General features: G+C 42.1%; 1 protein-coding gene across 1 annotated transcript in view; it reads left to right on the top strand.

The window, feature by feature from the left end:
- Positions 1–21,392, top strand: part of TP53BP2 (tumor protein p53 binding protein 2) — a 52,513-nt gene that overhangs the window by 14,605 nt on the left and 16,516 nt on the right. The window contains exons 2-7 of the mRNA XM_069009249.1: positions 5,297–5,444; positions 10,960–11,073; positions 12,593–12,672; positions 16,788–16,889; positions 19,347–19,521; positions 20,892–21,073. Coding sequence (XP_068865350.1) covers positions 5,297–5,444; positions 10,960–11,073; positions 12,593–12,672; positions 16,788–16,889; positions 19,347–19,521; positions 20,892–21,073 — 801 coding nt within the window. The remainder of the gene's footprint in view (positions 1–5,296; positions 5,445–10,959; positions 11,074–12,592; positions 12,673–16,787; positions 16,890–19,346; positions 19,522–20,891; positions 21,074–21,392) is intronic.

Here is a 21,392-nt window from a genome sequence, read left to right as displayed (position 1 = left end):
CCTTCAACACAGGTAATGAGTGCTTGAAGGGATTAGGTTTCAGTCTAAAATGCAGCTAATACAGAACTTGGTACAGAATTATGTTACTAGCTCTAATACAAGGCAGCAAAATGAATCATGTTTTCCAGAGGCAGTGTGCTTGTTTGGCTGTCAAATATAATGGGATTGTCTCTGGTTTTGCCTTCTTGTATGCCTCAGTTTCCCTGCCTGTAAAATAGGAAACTGCTTGCTTGTGTCATGATTTCCTGGTCATAAAGGGCTTTGAAGCTGAAGAATACTGTGTGAATAGATGCCACGATTTGTATTGTATAGTGCCTGCTGTGCAGGAAGCCTCCATAAAGTTAGGAATTCAGACAATAGTGAAAACCAGGGTTAAGTTATTTTTCTTAAAATATATTCTCTTCTTGATTATATTTTATAAGAGACTGAGTTTTGCTGGTTGTTGTCCATTGCTGACATTTTATGATCTGAATTATATTCTTCCCTAGAAATGTGGGGAGGGGGAAAATGTGTCTCTTTTAACTCAGGTAGTTTCAGGAATTAAGTGTATTTTAATTTACATCATGCCCCTTACCATAGCGTTCTTCTGAGTATTTGAATCCTGAATACTTGAATGCAATTAGTGTATTAGTTAGAAAGTGTCCAATTTAACACCCTTTTAATACCTGAGATGTGTGATATCAGCTTTATAATAACTAAGGACTAAGAGAAGTCTGATCCATGCAGAAGCACCATCAAAGCTGAAAAGTAAATTGCATTTCTATTTTCCCCCCTTTAATCAATAATTGAGGCCTTCTGATCTAAGAAGAGTGATACAAGGCCTTTGATATGAAATGATATCTTGTTGGATGGACGTCAATTATGAGGCATGTGTTTGCTCAGGTTAGTGCTCCAAATGTGTTTGGAAGCTATTTCTTGTGGATTTGGCATGTTTTTAGTTTTTAAAATTTTGTTTTTAGTTTTTGTTTTGTATGGCAACAAAGCAGGACCCAAAATATAGTGGGGTCATACCTAGCACTTTCGTAGGGCTAGCCATTCTTAAATATTTTACTTTCAGTTGACAATGTATTTGCAGATGTTGAGCCCTGTTATATTTAATATTGGTGTAATTGTACTAAATGATCCCAGTGATGAGCTCGGCAATGAGTGGGTCAGATCTGCAGGCAAATGTAAGGCTGTTTGGGATGATGTGCAGAAGGGAGATGGAGGATTATAAAATGGCTTGTGATTTGCTTTAATTGATGCCTTCCTGTTTGGTTGCTTTTCTTACTGTGTTCCCTTCCTGTTCCTGGGTGTGTTACAATCCCGACTTAGTGGCTGTAGTTGGAGTTCATTCATAAATAATAGGAGTTGAAACAAAATGATGTATTTCATGCTGAGAGGACTCAAAGTTGTATTTCACACCAATTTGGATTTACTTATTTTTCTGTCATAAGTGGCAGGCTTTTTGGAGACATGAAGTCCTTTATGTTCAGTACTCTGCTTTGCCATCCAGTTGTTTGTAAGTCAAACAGTGCAGTCATTCCTTGCAAAAACTCTCCCTTGCTTTAGCTTGTGTGACCTTCATCTTCTCTCTGATGTCCTTGGTGCAGCCGATCGAACTGCCTCATTTGGTGGCTCCATAACTGCAAACTTCTGTTTTCTAAGCTGGAGCAGAGTCAGCTGAAATCTCTGATGTGATTTTAAAAGGAACTGCTTCAGTAGGTACACAACACCCCTGGTTTCTCCCAAGTATGCCAAAGTACTGCAGTGCTTTTATATTTTAAAGCTTTTCAGTACCTATAGTGAGCATGTCTCTGGACTGGGAAAAGGAAGGGAAATCTTTTAGTTTAGACCTTACTTAGGTATCTGAGTCCTGTTCAAAAAGTGCTTGGTCTGTATGCTGGGCATTCCTAAAACTCAATCTTTGAAAGTCTAGAGGAAAAAACCCTGATCCAAGGCTATATGGAACTGTCAGGTATTTTAGTATTTGCTTTCATGACATCTTTGAACAAAGTACAAGGTCTGACTGGGATGTCTTCCTTATGTTTTTTCAATCAAGTCCTTCATTTATGCCTAGTTTGAAACTGAATTTTTGCATGTTGGTTTTTTGTTTTTTTCCCTTTGAAATTGATGGATGTTTGTATACAGCTGTTTTAACACCTTTGGTTTCAGGGAGGAGCAAGCGACTGGTTTGTTCTCTAGCTGGATGTAAGATTCCAGCTTCTGAACAAGGTGTCATGAGGAGTACTCTTTTCCTTTGTTTCTTGTTGCCACACAGCAATAAAACAGTGATATAAACTAACTGCTAGGGTAGTTAATGAATGTCACAGTTGAACCATTCCCAGGGGAAGCACGAGTCCTTGGGATCCCAGTGCGAGGTGGTGCAAGCCACAGCAGCCACCAAGGGTGACGAGCAGCACCAAGAAGCCGCAGTAGGCTTTTGGTTCACATCAGTTTCTTTACTTTCCCACTCCTGTCTGGGAAGAGGCATCTCTGTGATGGATACTCTCTGGTTGGAGCTTGCCCAAGGCTCCAGTGTGTCCAGGTGGGAAGCAGGGGTACCCCAGGAGGCCTTGCAGGTGAGCAGGCAGTGGTGATAAATGTGACTGCCCATTCAGCAAGAGCAGAGCACAACTACTTAGAGAACTTGATCATCTCAGCATTGTCCCTGGAGCTAAAGGGAAGCAGGATGAGATAACATCAGTATCATAACATTTTAGTTGCTTTAGACTGTAAGGACTTTGAGATACGTTTTTTACGGAATTCGCAATTTGGTTGGTTTTTCTTTCCTTAGTTCCTAGAATATGTGGGCTAGAGGTAAGGCAGGCACTCCCAACTCCCAGGAATGGCCCCCACACAGCAGGTTTGAGTGCTCTTGGCTTAATGTATTAGTAATTATCCTGAGCATTGTGGATAGAAATGGCAACTCGTGATCCTTCCTGTGTAGTTGTCTGTATTGCTAAATCCTAAGGATTAACAACTGGATATAGACAGGCACATTGAAGGGTGAACAGCCGTGCTAGGGTCAAATTAGGTCTGCTTTGTGTGTAATGCCATGGTTTTTATAATTTTCTCTTAATTCCCATCTGTGAGCTCATCTTTTAATTTAACAAATGTTATTGCAGACACACAGCCTGTGTGATTTGGTGATGTTCGAATACAAAGTAGTACAGCATTGTTTGTGAAGGGTTGATGTGTTTTACACACCTGTATAACCCTCCTCTAAAGCTATTGGGGAGCTTCTTTTTCATTTTATACTCTTCTGCCCCAGTAATTGTGATTAAGAGATATTCTTACCTGGCTGCACCTGACATCCTTCACTGCCAGGCTCCTCTAGGGGAGTCAGAGACACTGCATCTGAAAGGTGGCATGTTCTGTGGCAAAAGATTAAAGCCAAGTGTCAGAGTCCTGCTTGGAAAGCTTTGTCTCGTAATTTAGGTCACTACCTCCTTGTGCTGTAGACAAGCAGAACAGTTGTGCCCATCTTCACTATTTAGTAAGTGTGTGGTAAACTGATCCTACCTACCTTCACATTCTCCTAGTTTGCCTCCTTATAAGCTCCAAGTTTGGCTTTTTTGTTTGGTTTTCTTGTTGGTTTTTTTTGTGGTTTTTTGCCCTCCCATAAAGTGACAAGGAAATGGTTGGGGCAGTGTAGCCAGCAGGCAGTTTTGAGCGTGTTTTCAGCAGGCTTTTTCCTCTCTGTGAATATTTGTAGAAGGTGTTCAGGAATTTATCAGAAGCCCTTGTCTTGGAGAGCTGGGCAAAACCAGAGGTCAGAAATTCTGTGCTCTTGATGCAGGGCCAGGGCTCAAAAAACTGTTTGCAAGTGTTTATACTGCCACGAGTGGGCCAAATACTTGCACTCTGTAACAAGACATGCAGAGTCTGGAGTGTTTTTTGTCAAAGTTTTTAAAAGGGTAAAGGCAGCCTCTCACGTAGGGGTGAAGGGGATCTTGGCACTCAAAAGAGCCCTGGAAAGGCTTTGGAGACATCAGGAATGTGCACGGTTATGTTCTGTGAGAATTCCCAATAGAGGATTCCTAAAGCTGTGAAACAGATGGGGCTAAATTTCACTTTGCAAAGGCATAAAAGTCTCTTATTCCATAGTATTTACACAAAATCACAGAAATAGTGCTTGTGGTAATGGTTTTGTTGTGTTTTGAAAATTATTTATATTTATTTAGAAGGTTATTTATACCTTTCTCCCCATGTTTGATTTGGCCTCCTTTTCCTTCCTTTTGATCTTTTGAACTGTTGCACCTAAGAATGTATACCCCTTTCACCCTCTAAAAATGAGGACAGGCAAGGATTTGTCTTTTCTTGAGAAAACATCTTTTCCATCTGTATGAAAGATCCTGAATTGTATAGGTTGCTGTTGCTTGAAATGCTTAGTGGAGTAATTGCTTTCTGGGGATATTTGACTGATTTTTGTGTTGATGGAAGCCGTGTGACTAACAGCCAGTTGAGACTGATGTTGAGAATTGGCCTCAAGAGAATTGACATTAATTTTTAGCTAGCAGCTAAACTTTGATAGCAGTTTAATATTAATAGCATGTAGTGAGATGGTGCTTAGAGGGAGTAATCATCAACGTTTTCTATCAAATATGGCAACTAATTTTTTAGAGTGCTCGTTTAGTAGTTGTGGCAGGAAAGATGTGAGCAAGAACAACATCTGTCTGTGTGGTGTGTTTAAACAGAAAAACCAAAGATCAAGGATCCTTCTCCAGCTGTGAAGAGGAAGCCAAGTAAAATATCCTTGGTTTCCTGGGAATGGGGCTTAAGGGGGACCTTGTATTCAGGCTGTAAGACTAAGGGCACAGCAAGTTGACTTGTGTTTCTAGGACCCTTCCCATGAAATACATTACAGAAATGCAAACTGTTTCCACTTGACTGCCTATGTAGTAAGCGCTGGTCTTTTTTTATACCCTATGTAATTACCATTGTTTTTTACTACTGCTGAACTCTGGATGACTGTTTCTCCTGCTGTGTAAAATGATTGCAGTGTATGTACACACACAGTAGGGTGGGAGGAGTTCTGACACATCACCTGAAGAGAGAAGGAAGGAGCATCAGGTCCAGATTTAAAACCGAGTAATCCTCCAGCAGTGTAATTTAGTTGAGCAGGGGATTACTCCTGTAGTGTCTTTTGCTTATACCTGAAATTTGGGGTTGTTTTGAAAATTGTACCCACTGTAGTTGATGAAAAATTACCTATGTTGGAAAGAATGCATATAATGAGCAGGTTGTGACTCCAAGGTGCAGTCTGCCTTTGTGTTGGAAAGTAACCATGTGCTGTTGCCTTTGTCTTTTGCAGATGTTTCTGACCGTGTACCTCAGTAACAACGAGCAGCACTTCACTGAGGTGCCAGTCACCCCCGAGACAACCTGCAGAGATGTGGTGGAGCTGTGCAAGGAGCCTGGGGAGAGCGAGTGCCACCTGGCTGAGGTGTGGTGTGGCTCAGGTAGGTCAGGCTGGCAGCTGGTGAATTCCTGGGCATTCTCTGCTCCTGAGAAGGTAGTACGTGGAGACCTGACAGATGTGATGCTGTCCCAGAGAGTTTCTGCATTTCCATTTCATTGATTTCTTCATCAGACTGGCTGTGTGATAACACACCTGCAAGAAGGCTCACACATGCAAAACTGAGTTAGGCAAAGGAGGGGGACTCAAGCATGCAGATGTTCTTGTGTCTGTGCAGCCCATGAGTCTCTGATGGGTGTGAGAGTTGTTTCCTCTACCTCCTCCTCTCCAGCAGCCTGTGTGGAGGTTTTGAAGTACTAAGTGTTGGTAGTTCTCTGATCAGGTGAGAATGATTTTTTTTTTTTTCCCCAACCCCACAGCCATTTTCACCTGCAGTGGCAAAAATAAAGCTTCCTTTTTCTGATGACACCTTCAGTGTTACCAACTGCATTAAGTGTGCACGGGAAAAGGAGTGTGTTAGCAGGAGTAGTGGGAGCTACCTGATATGCAGTGCTCTAAAGAAAGTGGGTGACAGGGAGGATGAGAAGCTACTTTTGACTGTCCTTCCAAGCCTGTAGGAAAGGGGGTTGTGCATGTGGCTTGTTGTAACTTTTTTTTCCTTTTCCACATTCTTCTGATCTTGGGAGCTCAAATCTCCCTAAATTGCCATGCTCCACTGGAACTGGAGAATATGTCAACACATAAAACCTAAAATATTACTAATGTCTCATGGCTTAAATGGGAAAGGGCTCTGGACTATCCCCTGTCTCCATGGTGCTTATTAGATACTGGTAGCCACCCAGAGGCATAAGATAGATGAATCCCTGACAGGATTTTAAGTCATGAAAAATAATTATGTCTGAGCCAACTTTTTTGAGATGCTTCAACAAGATTATAAAAGAGTCAGATGATAAGGGCTTATATTTCTTCCTCTGCTGTTAGCTCAGGCTCACATCTGTTCAAAGAAGTCTTTGGTGAGATGGATGTTTGTTTAATGGTATGAGATACCTGAGTTATCTCTTGGTATTTGCTTGCTTCTGACAGAGATGTAATGTTTCTGATATTTCTAAGTCTAAAAAATGGAACAGATTTTTTTTTCTTAGAAGGTAAAGAAGCTTTGCTTCATAGATGATAGTAAAATCACCAATTCTTCATGGAAAGAGATCTAGGAATATATTTTAATTGTACATCTTTGTCTAAATCAACACAATACTGAAGTACACAGTGAAAGACAAGTAAAATAAAGGTTTAGGTAAAACTACTGAATTTATAGTTAGCCTTAGTGCCCACACCCTGTTAAAGAGCATAAGTGGTTGTGGTGAGGGACAAGTTCTCCTTTGGTACTGAAGTTGGAGCTGTGCTAGAGTGGGCAGTTCCTCTCTTGTTTCCTGAACCTGGATTCTTGCTTGGCTTTTGAGATGGTGATGTAGAGAACACTGGAAAGGGCAGTGAGATTGTCCTGAAATCAAAGGAGAGCACCTATAGTAAGAGGCAAGTGAAGTCTGTTAGTACTTAGTGTCCAAATGTTCTTGTTAAGCTGAAAAGTGAACTTTTGTGTGAGTGGGACCATATAGTGTGTGGTGTTTTATTCATATAATCAAGTTATCAGCCTCTCTGCTAGTCAAGGAGGTGTAAGAAAATCTGGATACAGAAACATGAAGTGAAGCAGAGAACTTTTTCTGAGATTAGTCTTTGCAAAGACATCATGAGACACACAAGAACAGGTATCTAATGCTGCTTGGACAGCTGCTACAGGACAAAAAAAGCTGCTTCCGTTTTCACAGTGAAAACCTTGACAAGATCATTGAGCCCAACCTTTGACTGAACACCACCATCCTAACTAGACCATGGCACCAAGTGCTATGTCCAGTTGTTTCTTGAATATTTCCAGGGCTGGTGACTCCACCACCTCCCTGGGCAGCCTGTGTGGAGGTTTTGAAGTCCTAAGTGTTGGTAGTTCTCTGACCAGGTGAGAATGTTTTTGCTTTTTTTTTTTTTTTTCAACCCCCACAGCCATTTTCACCTGCAGTGGCAAATAAGCTTCCTTTTTCTCCTTGACAAAGAATCAACCTTTCAGTGAAGAAATTCTTCCTGGTGTCCAACCTGAACCTCCCCTGGTGCAGTTTGAGGCCATTTCCTCTTGTGTCACTGGTTGCTTGGCAGAAAAGACCAACCCCCACCTGGCTACTCCCTCCTTTCAGGGAGCTGTAGAGAGTGATAAGGTCACCCCGAGCCTCCTTTGCTCCAGGCTAAACACTCCCAGCTCCCTCAACAGCTCCTCACAGGACTTGTGCTCCATTGTTCTCCAGCTCCATTGCCCTTCTCTGGACATGCTGCAGCCCCTCAGTGTCCCTCTTGCAGTGAGTGGCCCAGAACTGGACACAGCATTTGAGGTGTGGCCTCCCCAGTGCTGAGTACAGGGGGACAATCACTGTCCTGCTCCTGCTGGCCTCATTATTGCTGATCCAGGCCAGGATGTCATTGGCCTACTTGGGCACGCTGGCTCGTGTTCAGCTGCTGTTGACCAGCACCCGCAGGTCCTTTTCCACTGGGCAGCTTTCCAGCCACTCTGCCCACAGCCAGTAGCACTGTTTGGGGTTGTTGTGACCCAAGGGCAGGGCTCGGCAGTTTGCCTTACTGAAGTTTCAAATACAGTTCCCAAGTGTACTTGTTAACAAAAAATGCAGTTGTCTCAAATCAATAACATTGGAAGCCTTGAGTACTGGATTGTGCATGTTGCTTTGAATAAAAGATGTCTTAAGAATCTGTGTAGCATCCAGTAATGAGCATTTGCAAGATAAGTTTTCACATATATTTTGGATTTTTTTTTTGGTGAGGGGAGGAGGCAGCAGGGGAGAGAAATACTTTAGCTTTTTGCTAATCTCATTTTAGATGTCAGCAAAGTTTTCTATCTTGTTCTGCCAGGATTAGCCATGACTTCTGCTTTGTTTGCATATTACACTGAACAAATGAAACTGCTTTAAAACAAACATGGTGCAGGACAGCTAACCTCTGGGGGTAGAAACAAAAGATTTGTGTTGGAAAATGACTTCTAAGATGTCAGTTATTGGGATCTTTTTTACATAGCTTGTTTCTTTCTTTTTCTGACACTTGCTCAGGAATTTTAGCTTCTATTGTCAGACCTTATTAAGCCTACTTTGAAAGATTGCTGCAAGTGTGCTTGAGGCACTCAGTTCCCTGAAGGGAAGCAAGTTTACTACTCTCCGTGTCCTCCCAGTTTTGTATGAAATTTGGTGAATATCAGGGCAAAATTTTTTGACCTTCCTATTATTGTCAGAATTCTGCTAGGCAGCTACCTTGCCTGCTGTGGAAAGCAGTCGAAAGGGGTGTGTGTTTGTGTGTATAAAGATCTCCTTTTTTTTTTTTCTTTGAGATAGGTAGGGAAAAAAAAAGAAAATTATTGTCCATTCTTCTTGAGCTTTCAAATGTACATTTGGTATTTGAAAATCTCTTTGACCTTCCTTTGAAGCCAATGAGTGGTATTGACAGAATCCTCCTGTAAAGGGCATCTCCCTTGATTATAGAGTTTCAGCTGAGGTATTGCTGAGCTGCTAGAAATCTGTCTCATAAGCCTGCTATATACCCTTTAAGACAAAAATCTGGCAGTGGTACTGATGATTTTTTGTTTGTTTTTGCCTTTTTTTTTCTTGAATTAAGGTTTAGCTGATGAGGAGTGTTTTTTGCTGTCTAGACAAGTAACCGCCAAGAGACTGCTTTTTCTGTAACAGTGACCTACTTGCTTATTCTGTAAAGCTAATCTCTTTTGACAGTGACTCCAGAAATTTTCCTTCCTAGATTGCTTGAGCACAGCTGCAGCACTTTCATTTAAAGAAACACTTTTATGTTGAAAAGAGCTTTTCACATACTGGAAACATGTTAGCAGCTCCTTTTTTTAATGAAACTGAAAACATTTATACTTAATGCCAACAATTTTTCCTGCTGAAAACATTATTTCATATTAAGATACTGACTTTTTGAAAGACTCCATTGAATATGAATGAACTACTCTGATTTCTTTTTTTCTTTTTTCCCCCCTCCCCTTGCTTAAATAATGAAAGGAAACCGCCAACAAAAGCAATGTAAGAAAAAATGAAACTGGTGCAAAAACAGTGGTATTTAATTTCATTCTTTGTCTGCTTGTCTTATTTCTCAGGCCAGGAACAATATCTTCTGTTTGTCTGGCATCCAGCACAAATGGGTCCAATGTGATCATGAGCCCCAATGCTGTTAGAGGATACTGTGACAGTATCCTGACTATGTAAATTCACTACTATGATATATTGACCACACTGTTGCCATCACATTTAAAATAGGCAGAAATATTTATGGTAAAATGTCTAGAATAACAAAAGAAACTGCTTTTATGTAAAGATTTAGTGGCCAATAAGTAATTCTGGTTATATTCTGGCTATGTGCCTGGCTGTGATATATGTAAATTTTTAAAGAAAGGTAATAAAGAAAGGGAGGAGTACTGGTAAATGAAGTTGGTAGATGTAGACTCACACTGGGTTTTTCTATTATCAAAAGGCAGTAAGTAAGGCTTAAAAATTAGATATATGACTGAATCCTGAGCTTGGGAATAAGAGCAGGAAAAGAAACTCAGTGGAACTTGTGCATGTAACTTTTTCATCTCAGTTATTTGAAAGGAAATGGCAAGTTCTTACTGGGCTCACTTTTCACTGTCTGATCCTTTTTTTTACTGAGCTGTGAATCCAAAGTAGTTCAGCTTTTCAAGGTTTATCAGAAATAGAGCTTTCCAAATGCATCTCCTCTGAACTTCATGAAATTTGCTGTCCAAGACAATGAGCTGAATCAATGTCTGACAGGAGCTGTGGGAGAACAGTTGAAGTGACAGGAGCTGTGCTGGCATGCTGAGGATCAGGCCTGCTGGGTACTGCCAAGAAGCCTCTTCAGGGTGTTGAGTGCTTCTGCCTGAGCTTGAATGCGAGGGCTGCCATCCAGCGTTAAGAGAATTACTCTTCCCTGGGAGTTTATCTTTGCATCTCTCTTCATTCTCGTTGGAATTAGGAAGTCCCTGTAGGAATCAGTGGCAGCAGTGCCCTTGAGGAGAGGGTGGGAATGACTAAGGAATAAGTTTGTCTGAGGTGCCACAGAAGAGGCGTGAAAGGTACAGCAGCACATGGTGAGGTGGTGAGTGGGTAAGGTGATTTGCACATACAAAATGAAGGCACTAGAACTGATAGCTCTGAATTCCCGGTTTGTTTTCCCTCTGGCTGCAGCAGTGCCTCAGCTTTTCCCTTCAAGGGTGGACTTTTCTAGGGCTGCTTTTCAGAGGTGTTGGTTTAGTTTCAGAAGCAAGGAGCAATGCAGTGGCTTCTTAAGGGAAAAGTAGAAATGCCTTGGGTGAGGGCAAGGGTTATGTGCACTCGCTACACCTGTGTACTAGCAAGTGTTCAGGTGAAAGGTGATATTTTTGGTGTGGTATGTGCCCAAGCTGTGGTGGGATGTAGCAGTTAACTGTTTTTTTACCTTTTCAGAACGTCCCATAGCTGATAATGAACGGATGCTGGATATTCTGCAGAGGTTTGGAATGCAGAGGGGCGAGGTGCGTTTCTTTCTCCGGCACGAACGCTCTCCCTGCCGGGAAGCAGGTATGTGTTGATCTCAGCTGGTTCATTTGTTCAAGTTCTGTTTCATTCTTCAAGGTTAAGGAAACAGCTTGTGTGTGTTATTTATTGATGTTCATAGCCAGTAGGTGTTGCAGCCCTTTTTGTCTGACTGTTGGCTAATTTTTGTAAAGGCCTCATCTTCCCTTGCCATATCTGGGAATAGAAAATCCAAACTGAAATTTCTGCAGGTTTTCTAGAGCTGGTTATCACCAAAGCATCTAAGGGCATACTATGTTAAATATATTTTCTGTAGCAAAATATCTAGAGATCTGTGGTGGTGATCTCTTCTTTTAAATATAGTAACCAGACTGTTGCCTAGTAATGTAATCTGTGATTTGGGCTCGGGATTATTCACCTGGATAATACTTTACCAGGGTGATAAACTTAGCATACTTGGCAAAGAGTTCTTTAAAGTTTCTCTTACACATTTGTGTTAGTTTCAGGAGTAGCATTAAATGAACTGCCTGGTCAAGTTCTCTGAGAATATAATTTTCATTGTAAATTTGAATGTGAAACCTGTAAAGGAAATTACTTTCTGCTTTTCAAAGGTTTTTCTGTGCATCCCACCCTCATCTCTTCATTAGAATCTTTAAGACTTTTACCTTTTAAATCAGTCTACTGGATTCTTCTTCCTCCACTTTTTCTGTTTTCATCCTTGATAATCTTCCTCAGTGTTGGAAATACTGCATTTGTTAAGTGGCATTGTACCCAGCATATTTTAGATGGCTTAGTGTATCTTGATATTTGAAATGCATACTGGTGATAGAATGAGTCCATGAAAAGCTAAAGCTGTGCTGTTTCTACCTGCTAAGGATCTTACAGAGCATTTCAGTTGTCATGATGTATTTTTTCAAGTCCAGGGTGCCTGTAGTATTAGGATTATTGTCATTTTATTTGCCACAGCATTGCTAAGCAATGTATTTGAGCTCTGTAGTTAGTCTCACAGAAATACGGTCTTGAAATAGGAATCAAAAGGGCAAGAAGGTAACAGGACATGGCTTTGTCCTGTAGTACATCTGAGTTCTACTGGGAAGTCAGTGAGCTTGGTATTGGGCATCTGAACACCATTTGCACATAATTTGATGGGAATAAAGTAGGATTCTAGTTAAGTAGCATCTTTACTGACACAATGACTGCCAGGAAGAAGAAAAAAATGTGCTTTTAAACTGTGTATCTATAATGCACGTTTACTAGCAGCTGACTGCCTGTTGACCACAGGATAAATACTGGAGCAGTCTGCTACTGTTAAGCTGTTTTTGTTTGTCTGTTTTTTTTGAACGGAACTATGCTTTAAAATAAAAGTTGACATGGAACAGAAATCTTTTTGAGAAAATGTGTTGTGTCATCAGTTAGATTCATCTTGGTGGTAAACACGTAAGAACAGGTGTTCAGATTCTACACTGTAATGATTGTTCTGATTCTCTTTTTGTATTGAATGCTATGTCTAAAAGGATAAGAAAAATCTTCTATTACCTTACCATCTTTGACAATTTCCTTCTAGGGACTGGACAAAGGTCTCAAGATCCAGCCTTCAAAAGAAATGGTGTGAAAGTGCCTGGAGATCGAAGAATAGAGAATGGAGTAAGTGCTTGGTGCAGTGGCCAGTTGGGTTGAGTCTGGCTGAGCTGGAGTTCATTTTCCCACAGCAGCCCTCACAGTGCTGTGCTTTGCACTGGCAGCCAGAGGAGTGCTGATAACACTCCAGAGTTTTGGCTCCTGCTGAGCAGGGCTGGCACAGCATCAGTGCTGTCACAACATTCCCCCCACATCAAGGGGCTGGGAGTAGGCAAGGTCCTGGGAGGGGACACAGCTAGACCAGCTGACCCAAAGTAGCCAAAGGGATATTCCATGGCATATGATATCAGCTGAGATATAAAAGCCAAGGGAAGGAGGAGGAGCAGGGGAACATTCGTTATTTTACAATGCTTGTGTTCTGGAGCAACCGCTCCACATGCTGAAGCCCTGCTTCCCAGGAATTAGCTGGACATCGCTCTCTGATGGGTAGAGAATAAATTATTTTCTGTCCTTGCTTGCTTGCACAAACTTTTTTGCCTTTGCTTTAGTAAACTGCCTTTTCTCAACCTAGGAGTTGTTTTCCATCTTATTCTCTCTGCCCTGTCCTGCTGGGAAGGGGAGTGGTAGAGCAGCTTGGTGGGTACCTGGCATCTAGCCAAGGTCAATCAACCATGGTCCTTCTTGGTCCCTGAACAGGGGTGAGACAAAGGCATATATATATATATTTTTTTTTTAATATTTTTGCATACCATAGTAAAAAGTAGTTGCCAAGTATCAAATCTCCTGTGTGGGACATGGAGTTTGTCAGCTGCACTGCTTATCTCTTTATTTTGCTGAGTTTGAGAACATACTAATATAAACAATTGCTCTGTGCTTTGCCTTTACACTGATGGCCTTGTTTTGCTGGGGGAGCTGTCTTGTGGGGATGATGAGGGAATAGACCTCCCTCTCCCTGCCTGATATTGATGTGAATATTTTTAAAATGCAGGCTCCCACGGTCTTTGCTCGTCCTTATATAAGCTGTTTAATACTGTTAATAATATTAACTGATACTGTTGGCACACTGTGGGGTTAGTGGAATCCAGGGTCATCGTGGTGTAAGAGAAAACAAAGTTTAGTTGAGGAGGTATTGAGATGTGCTCTGAGGCATCCAGTTCCTGGGTGGCAGGGTATGTGGAAGGATTTGGACAGATGCCTGGGGTGGTTATCACCTCCCATTACACCTGAACCAGTAATCAGTCAACCCTGGCAAACTGACATGTCAGCTGATAGAAGGGTGCCTTGCCTACCCCAGTGAAAACCAGCAGCCTCTCACCCTGTACCTGGGGCCTGGCTGTGAGCCACAGTTCAGTACTCAGAGGACTTTAGTTGAGACAGAAACTCAAACTGTGTTTGAGGACATATTATGGCTGAGACAGAGACTTAATAATTGCTCTGGTACTGAAAAAGGAAAAATGGAAATGGATGAAGTAAGCTACAGGTCCATATCATTGGTTAGAAAGGGAGGAAGAAGGAGAATTACGAGAGTAGGGGGTCAGATAAAGAAGCCAGTCCTTCAACAAAGAAATTGCAAGGAGTGAGACAAATGAAACAGGAGACAAAGTTACTTGGTCCTTGACCTCATCAGAACTTCAAGACTTGTGAAAAAAATTATGACCACCAGCCATATGAGCAAATTTTTGCCTGGCTGCTTCAGTGCTGGGATAATGGGGCTGACAGTTGGCCCTTAGAAGGTCATGAAGCCGGACAGCTGGGATCCCTTGTTTGAGATTTGGAAATTGAAAGAGGAATTGGAAAACAGTAATTTGCGGTCTCTGGAGATTGGCTCCTCTCAAATGTGAGGGCAAGGTATCTGTTTAAGGAAGATCTTGTAAATTCCCTGGAAAGTGAACCACTGCAGATGAAGGTATCCAGTACCTGCTGGAAGTCATCTGTAGTGATCTAAAAAGTGACAATGTCCCTAAAAATCCAGAGGATGCCCCTTGCACAGTGGCCATGTGGAGGAAGGTGGTTCAAAGTGCCCCTGCATCATATTCCAGCATCCTGGTGGCATTGTATTACCTGCAGATGGATACACCAACTGTAGAGGTGGCATCTTCCTGGCTTTGAAATGTAGAAGAAGCTCTGGGTACTTCCACATCCCTACAGGCCAGCACCCCACAGCCCAAGAGATCACTCCCCTCCTGGCCTGGTCAGAGGGAAGGGATGCCCCAAGCGCAGGCCATGTAACAAACTGGTTCTTTCTGCATGAGCAGTGGGAGGACACGAGGAAGTGGGATGGTGAGCCCACCTCTAAGCTGTAAGCCCGTGTCCCTGAACTGAGAGGGAAGAGAGCTGTTCAGAAGAGGTCACCCAAAAAGGCTGTCAGTGTAGTTGCTGCAGAGAGGCAGGGAGGCAATTAGTGATCTCCCAGACACAGAAGAACAGAAATTGTCTCCTTTAACTCTGGTGAGGGGACTTCTGATCTGGCATCACAAAGATCAGATAGTGAATACTCTGACCAGGAACAGGAATAGAGGATCCCTGCCTCCAACTAGGTGGAGGAAAGGGATGACAACCACACTGGACTGTGTGGATTCGATGGCCTGGCACATCGGATCCTCACCAGTATAAAGCTTCAGTAGATACCTGATGTGTATCAAGGCACAGGAGTGCAGAACCCATCTGGATCTCTGGAGTGACAGGGGGATGCCCGGAGTTCTCTATATTCGAGGCTGAGTTTTTCAGAGGACAGGTGGCAAAAGCACGCCATTTTGACTGGCACAGAGGCCCCTGGTATACTTGGCATCAGCTACCTCAGGGAGAGGGTAGGATCCAGAGGGATACTGATAGGCTTTAGGCGTAGCTACTGTGAATACAGAGAAGATCAGTTATCCACCCTGCCTGGTACTCAGAAGATCCCTTCATTGTGGGATTGCTGCAAGTTGAAGAGCAGCAAGTGACAGTTGCTACCAGGACAGTGCACTGGCAGCAATATCACACCAACCGAGACTGTGCAGTTCCCATCCATGAACTAATTTGTTGACTGGAGAGCCAAGGAGTGATCAGCAGGACCCACTCACCCTTTAACAGCCCCATATGGCCAGTGCAAAAGTCGAATGGGTCCTTAAGAGATGTTCCGTGGTAACATGGTACCTTAGAGAGAATTGAATCAGACAGTGGGACTCATTTTCGAAAGAACCTCAAACTCTTGGGCAAAGAAACATGGCATTGAGTGAGTATATCATGTCCCTTATGATCTGCAAGCCTCTGGAAGAATTTCCATTATAGTGAAAATGGAGGCTTCCCCTCTTTGGAGATACTTGTGCAATTTGTACCATGGAAAGAAACTAAGAGACTGTTTTGGCGGGGTTGCTAATGACTGCTCTAAAATAGACACAAAGCCTCTAGCAATTACCATCCTGGCTTTCAGTTTTTAGGATTGTCACCAGGATCTGTTGGCTGCCATATCTGTGCTCGTACAGGTGATCTCAGAGTGGCAAATGCACCATGCTTTCCTTCTCTACTCCCATCAGAGTTCTTTTCTCATGCTAAAGTAATATTGGGGGTTTTTTCACTTGTGGTTTTGTCAGAGATCCCTAACTCCAGATTTCAAGTTGAGACCAGTTCCCGTTTCAGCACTGGATCCATTGTCTGTCACTTACATCCACAATTATGGAGCAAGAGTAAGATTGAATCTAGGTTCAGGAAATACCTGAACAGATAACCAGTAACAGTGCTGTCTTTGAGAGTGGTGTTTTCCCTCCTGCCCAACTATATTTAAACTTTCTATTTTCTTCAGCTTATGTGGAAGTGCTTCAAATTGTAATGATACACCTACGACCATAGATCCATCCTGCCACATGCTGAGCATTCTGGGCTCAGTCAGTCAAAGCTGATTCATGCTGAGCTGAATTATAAAGGGCTCTGAAATGCCTCTTTAAAATGCTGCTGGGATTTTGCTAGAAACATTAATGTTCCAAGAGATGTCAGTTTGTGTGAGTTGTTGGATTGGGCTACACATGCATATGTGCTTACAATGGTTTTTTTATCATGAGAAGATGCTGTGTCTTTCTAATTATTTTATTGGCTATTCAGTTGTTATTTTTGAAAGACTTATTATACTTTTCTGTGGTAGCTCTCTTAAGTGCTAGCCAAATTAAAAATTCTAGACTTAGCATGCTTTGGGTTTTCTTTGACAGGTGAGTGCACCAAGGATGGATATGACACTGTCTGAACTTCAGGAAATGGCATCACGCCAACAGCAACAAATTGAGGCTCAACAGCAAATGCTGGCTAACAAGGTGAGTTTGGAATTGGATTGTTTACAGCCAAGAACAAAGGTAGTAACAGTCACGTGAAGCAGAGGGAGGATTGGGGAATTGGGGTTTTTTCACCCCTTCTAAACAGAGGGCTTGTTTTCTTTGGCTGCCTGTTTTTAAATTTGAAAGTCAATCTATGCAAATACCCAGTTGTAAAACATATAAATAATGCCAGTGATGGAAGTGACCAATTTAGCCTGCTGAAAGGATAGAGCACATAACATTGATATACTGTCGTTCATCCTGGTGGCTCTGTCAGCTCTATTTGTGCTCCATGTGGTGATCAGCAATTCACCAGTTTGATCACTGAACAATGCTTCTGTCTCTGCTGTCCTGTCATGCTATCTTGCCTTCTCCTGATAAGAGTTCAGCATGCCTGGTTTTCTGGGGCAGCTGGCTGGAAAGATGTCTTGTATGTGATAGAAGTAACCTAGGACTGTGATTTATAAAACGCTTGCAGAACAAGAACAGAAAAGCTAATGGAAAAACACAGGGTGCTCCTGAATTGTGTAGGGGAAAAAATACTCTGAATGCATCTGCAGAATGGTGGCACAGAGTTCATGTTTTGCTTGACTGTTGTTGGTACACAGTACTCTTGAAAATATAACAGGAAATTCTCCTTTTGGCAGAGAATTGTTAAACGTGAGCCTGTCCTGAAGAGGGCTCATCTGTCTGGGTAGATGTTCCCATGCATTTCTGAATGTGCTTTTCTGGGGAAGAAGGCTGCTCTGAGGATCTGGTCTCACTACTTTTCCTCTGTCACGCACCTTTTCTCCCTCTCCTTTTGAGATCAGCTCTGTATGTCCCTATGTTTAGTATCTTGTTCAGTTCCCTTGGCCCTCAGTAATTGGATCTCAGGGAAGTGCTTCAAATCATGGCTTTCCAATAGTTCTGCAGCACCTGCTAAGTGGTATTTTTTAATGGCCTGTCAAAACAGCCAATAAAACTTTTTTCTGCTTCATGGTAAGAACAGGTACAGCTATGATGCAGGAAATTGGTCACTCAACCAAGCAATGAGAGTTTTCACCTGAAATGTAGCAGCACAATTAATACCCATACTGCCTTGTTTAATTTGCCAAAGAATGTTGCCCTCTTCTCAGTTCCTGCTGAGATGTGTTTATATATGAGAAGCCTAAACTTCCACAGCTTCTGTTTCACTCACAGGTGATGGCAGTACACCCTGGTTTTATAAATAATGCTGTAGTCACAAGAAACAGGAACATTATTTTTACTGTAAAGGGAGTTATACAAGATTAAAAAAGATAAAAATAGGAGTTTGACTCTGGATAGATACCCATTGGATGGGTGTCTGCTGCCTGTGGTTTGAAGAACTGTAGCCCTGTGGGTGTACCACTGGTAGAATTTTTCATTTAAGTGCCTCTCTGGAACAAACCACCTGCTTTCCTAGATGCCTCTTCAGAGTGACTTTCCATTGCCTCTTTCCTGCCTTCTGAAATCAGATGCAATATTAAAAATAGATTCTGAGGGAGGAAAAATACATTTTCTTTTTAGACATGAGCTGTAATAGCTTTTTTTTTTTGGTGACATTTTCCTGCGTGGGAGTGACTCTAAAGTAGTGCATACACTGAGGGTGCTGCCTGGTCCTGGTTTTCTCTGGAAGGCGAGCTCACTTTTTTGCTCTGCCTTTTTTATTCAAATTGCACAAGAATCCCTGTTTTCTAAATCTGACTGGCGATTTTTTTTTCTTTTGTGGGTTCGGTTTTTTTGGAGAAAGTATGGAGTTCTAATGTTAGTAAGCAGTGGTAGTCTTGGATATTAGTGGGTGCTTGGGAGTCTTAGTAGTAGTTCTACTAAGCAGCTTGGAGCAATCTGTCATCTCCAGAGCTGGAAGCCATGTATAATGGCCAGTGATTCAGAGGAATTCTTTGTAGATGATTTAGTGGTCTCGTAGTTTCTTGTAGGTCTAAACTAGACATGTGCATGTAGAAACTGGTAACACATTATTTTACTCCCTTGGAGAGGCAGAAGGATCCTCTCCACTAAGGTAGTATCTGTTGTTTAGATGAGGGCCAGGTCACTGTAAAGGTTTTCCAGTGTCTTGAATTATCTGTTTTGTGATAGTGGTGATGATTATCTGGAGACCAGTGTGTTTTCAGAGGTCTGGGGTGCAGTCATCCTCCTCAAGCAGGTTTTAGCAGAACTAGTAAAAGTACAAATAGTATGAAAAATACCAATAATTTATGGGATACCTTCTATATAAAGAATGTCTAATATTCTCCAGCATGACCTAGTTGTTTAAAATGTGATACATGATAAAGATATGTCAAGTACAAGCAGCATGGAGAAGGTAGAGAGAAAAGAGTTCTTAGCACTTGTAACTCAAGAGTGCTGAGTAGTGATTAAATGAAATTAGCAAATGTCTTGGAACATGAGTGCTAAAATTTTTCTTAGGCTTCAAAATCCTTGTCTTGACTGCAGGAGCAGCGCCTGAAATTCCTGAAGCAGCAAGATCAGCGACAGCAACAGCAAGCTGCTGAACAGGAAAAACTGAAGCGATTAAAGGAAATTGCTGAGAATCAAGAAGCCAAACTTAAGAAAGTGAGAGCACTGAAAGGTCATGTGGAGCAAAAAAGACTCAGCAATGGGAAATTAGGTGAGTTGCTGCTTGGGGAAGGTAGCCTGCGATTTTTCATGAAGCGTAGTTCTTGGAACTCAAAAGTTTCTGGTGATTTCAGTGATTCAGAGGAGTTTTTTACATCATTCCAAGCAGTGTTAATCTTAACAATTTCATGTCTTGTATTTACTAAGAAAACTCATGACTGACCTAGAACAAAATATATTTTCTTACTATATTTTAAAACATCCTGTAAGAGCACCCTGTATTTTGAGCCTAGCATGTCTGCTCTTTAATTACAGTGTAGGTTTTTTCCTTACTTGAATACCTTTGTACACCACAGTAACTTTTTCCATCCTTGGTGTCAATACCCTACACATTTAGAGTGTTATTTTCTTGGCCTATAACAAAGCTTAGCCAGGTACCCAAGTTGCCTTTTATGCAAGAGGTAATTTGATGGCTGCATATTTCCTTTTTAATTACGTGAATTTGACCAGGTTCTTGCTTGCTACAGTACTGGTTGGGTGCTTGTAGTTCAGCATGTTGATACAACATTGATATTAAGTCTGAAATAAATATTTATTCTTCTGCTTACCTTTTCATCCTCTCTATTGTGCAGAACTTGTTATTTCCAGCCTGACTCAACTGAAAATCTGAATGTTGTTTTAGTAGGAAGCATTGTGGTTGACAGATAAAGCGAAAGTGTTTCTCTATGGGTAGAGTCCCTTTTCTGTTTGGGTTCTGTCACACAAAATACCAGTTTAAAGGTGTGGAAGGATGGTAGAATAATACAAGATCTTGGAGCATGTGAATCTTGTTTCCCTGCACCATTCCCAGCAGGTCTGATTTTGGTACTTGCTTGAATTTTTACTGATTCCTTAAATTTTCTTCTATAATAGAACAGTTTCAGCAGTGGGAGCAGCTGATGACAGATGTTTGTAATAGACCCTAAAACACCCTCTGAGTCTTTGTTTAATGTGACAGCTTGAGTGTTTTGTCACTGAGTTCTTATGACCTAAATTCAGAGTTCTAAGTATCATAAATATGCCTTGTGGTTGAGTGAGTGTCTTCCTGCTGAATTCAGCATTCAGTGAATTTAGGCTTCTTCAGATGAATTCAGTCTGGTACTGTGGTTTTGTTTATTTCCATACTTTAGAAGGCAACAAAAAAAGTTCTCTTTTCCTCCCTGTCAGTGCTCTAAGTAGACCAAATTTCCATAATCATTCTAGTGAGCGTGCATTTGCCAGAGCTCAGAGGAAGAGCTGGTGTGACGGGGCCCATGGGTTTGGCTGAGCAGCCCTGCTCTGGAGGCCAGCAGGGCGCTCTCTGTCTCCTTAAGTGCTGCCTTGGAAGCAGCCCACGCTGGGCTGTTTCTCAGGGCAGCTATTGTGCTCTGCCCTTCTTTGCAGTGGAGGAGATTGAACAGATGAACAGCCTGTTCCAGCAAAAGCAGCGCGAGCTGGTGCTGGCCGTGTCAAAAGTGGAGGAGCTCACCAGGCAACTGGAGATGCTGAAGAACGGCCGGATTGATGGTTACCATGACAACCAGTCGGCTGTAGCTGAGCTCGACCGCCTCTACAAGGAGCTGCAGGTAAAGGGAGGCCAGCCCATGACCCTCAGCTCTTCCAGACTAAAAGTTGGTTGGGTTGTTTCTTACCTCGTTGCAAAGAAATCCCGTTGCTCCTGTTCCTGCCAGGGCTGTGTGACTGCCTGCATGCTGAGGATGGAGAGTTAGTTGTGCTGGGTTCAAGGTAAAGAGAAGAAGGAGCACACACTGCCTATACCTTTCCTTTCTGCAAAATTTGGAGACTAACCAGCGTTTTCTCTGGAGGGAAAACATGACTTGACTTTTTAGAAGGCTTTTCTCTTTCCAGCAGTTTCCTGTCCCCAATCCTGAAAGTGAATTTGTT

This window comes from Aphelocoma coerulescens, chromosome 3 (assembly GCF_041296385.1).
Source record: "Aphelocoma coerulescens isolate FSJ_1873_10779 chromosome 3, UR_Acoe_1.0, whole genome shotgun sequence".
Taxonomy (NCBI): Eukaryota; Metazoa; Chordata; class Aves; order Passeriformes; family Corvidae; genus Aphelocoma; species Aphelocoma coerulescens.
This window is presented reverse-complemented; position numbering and strand designations above follow the sequence as displayed.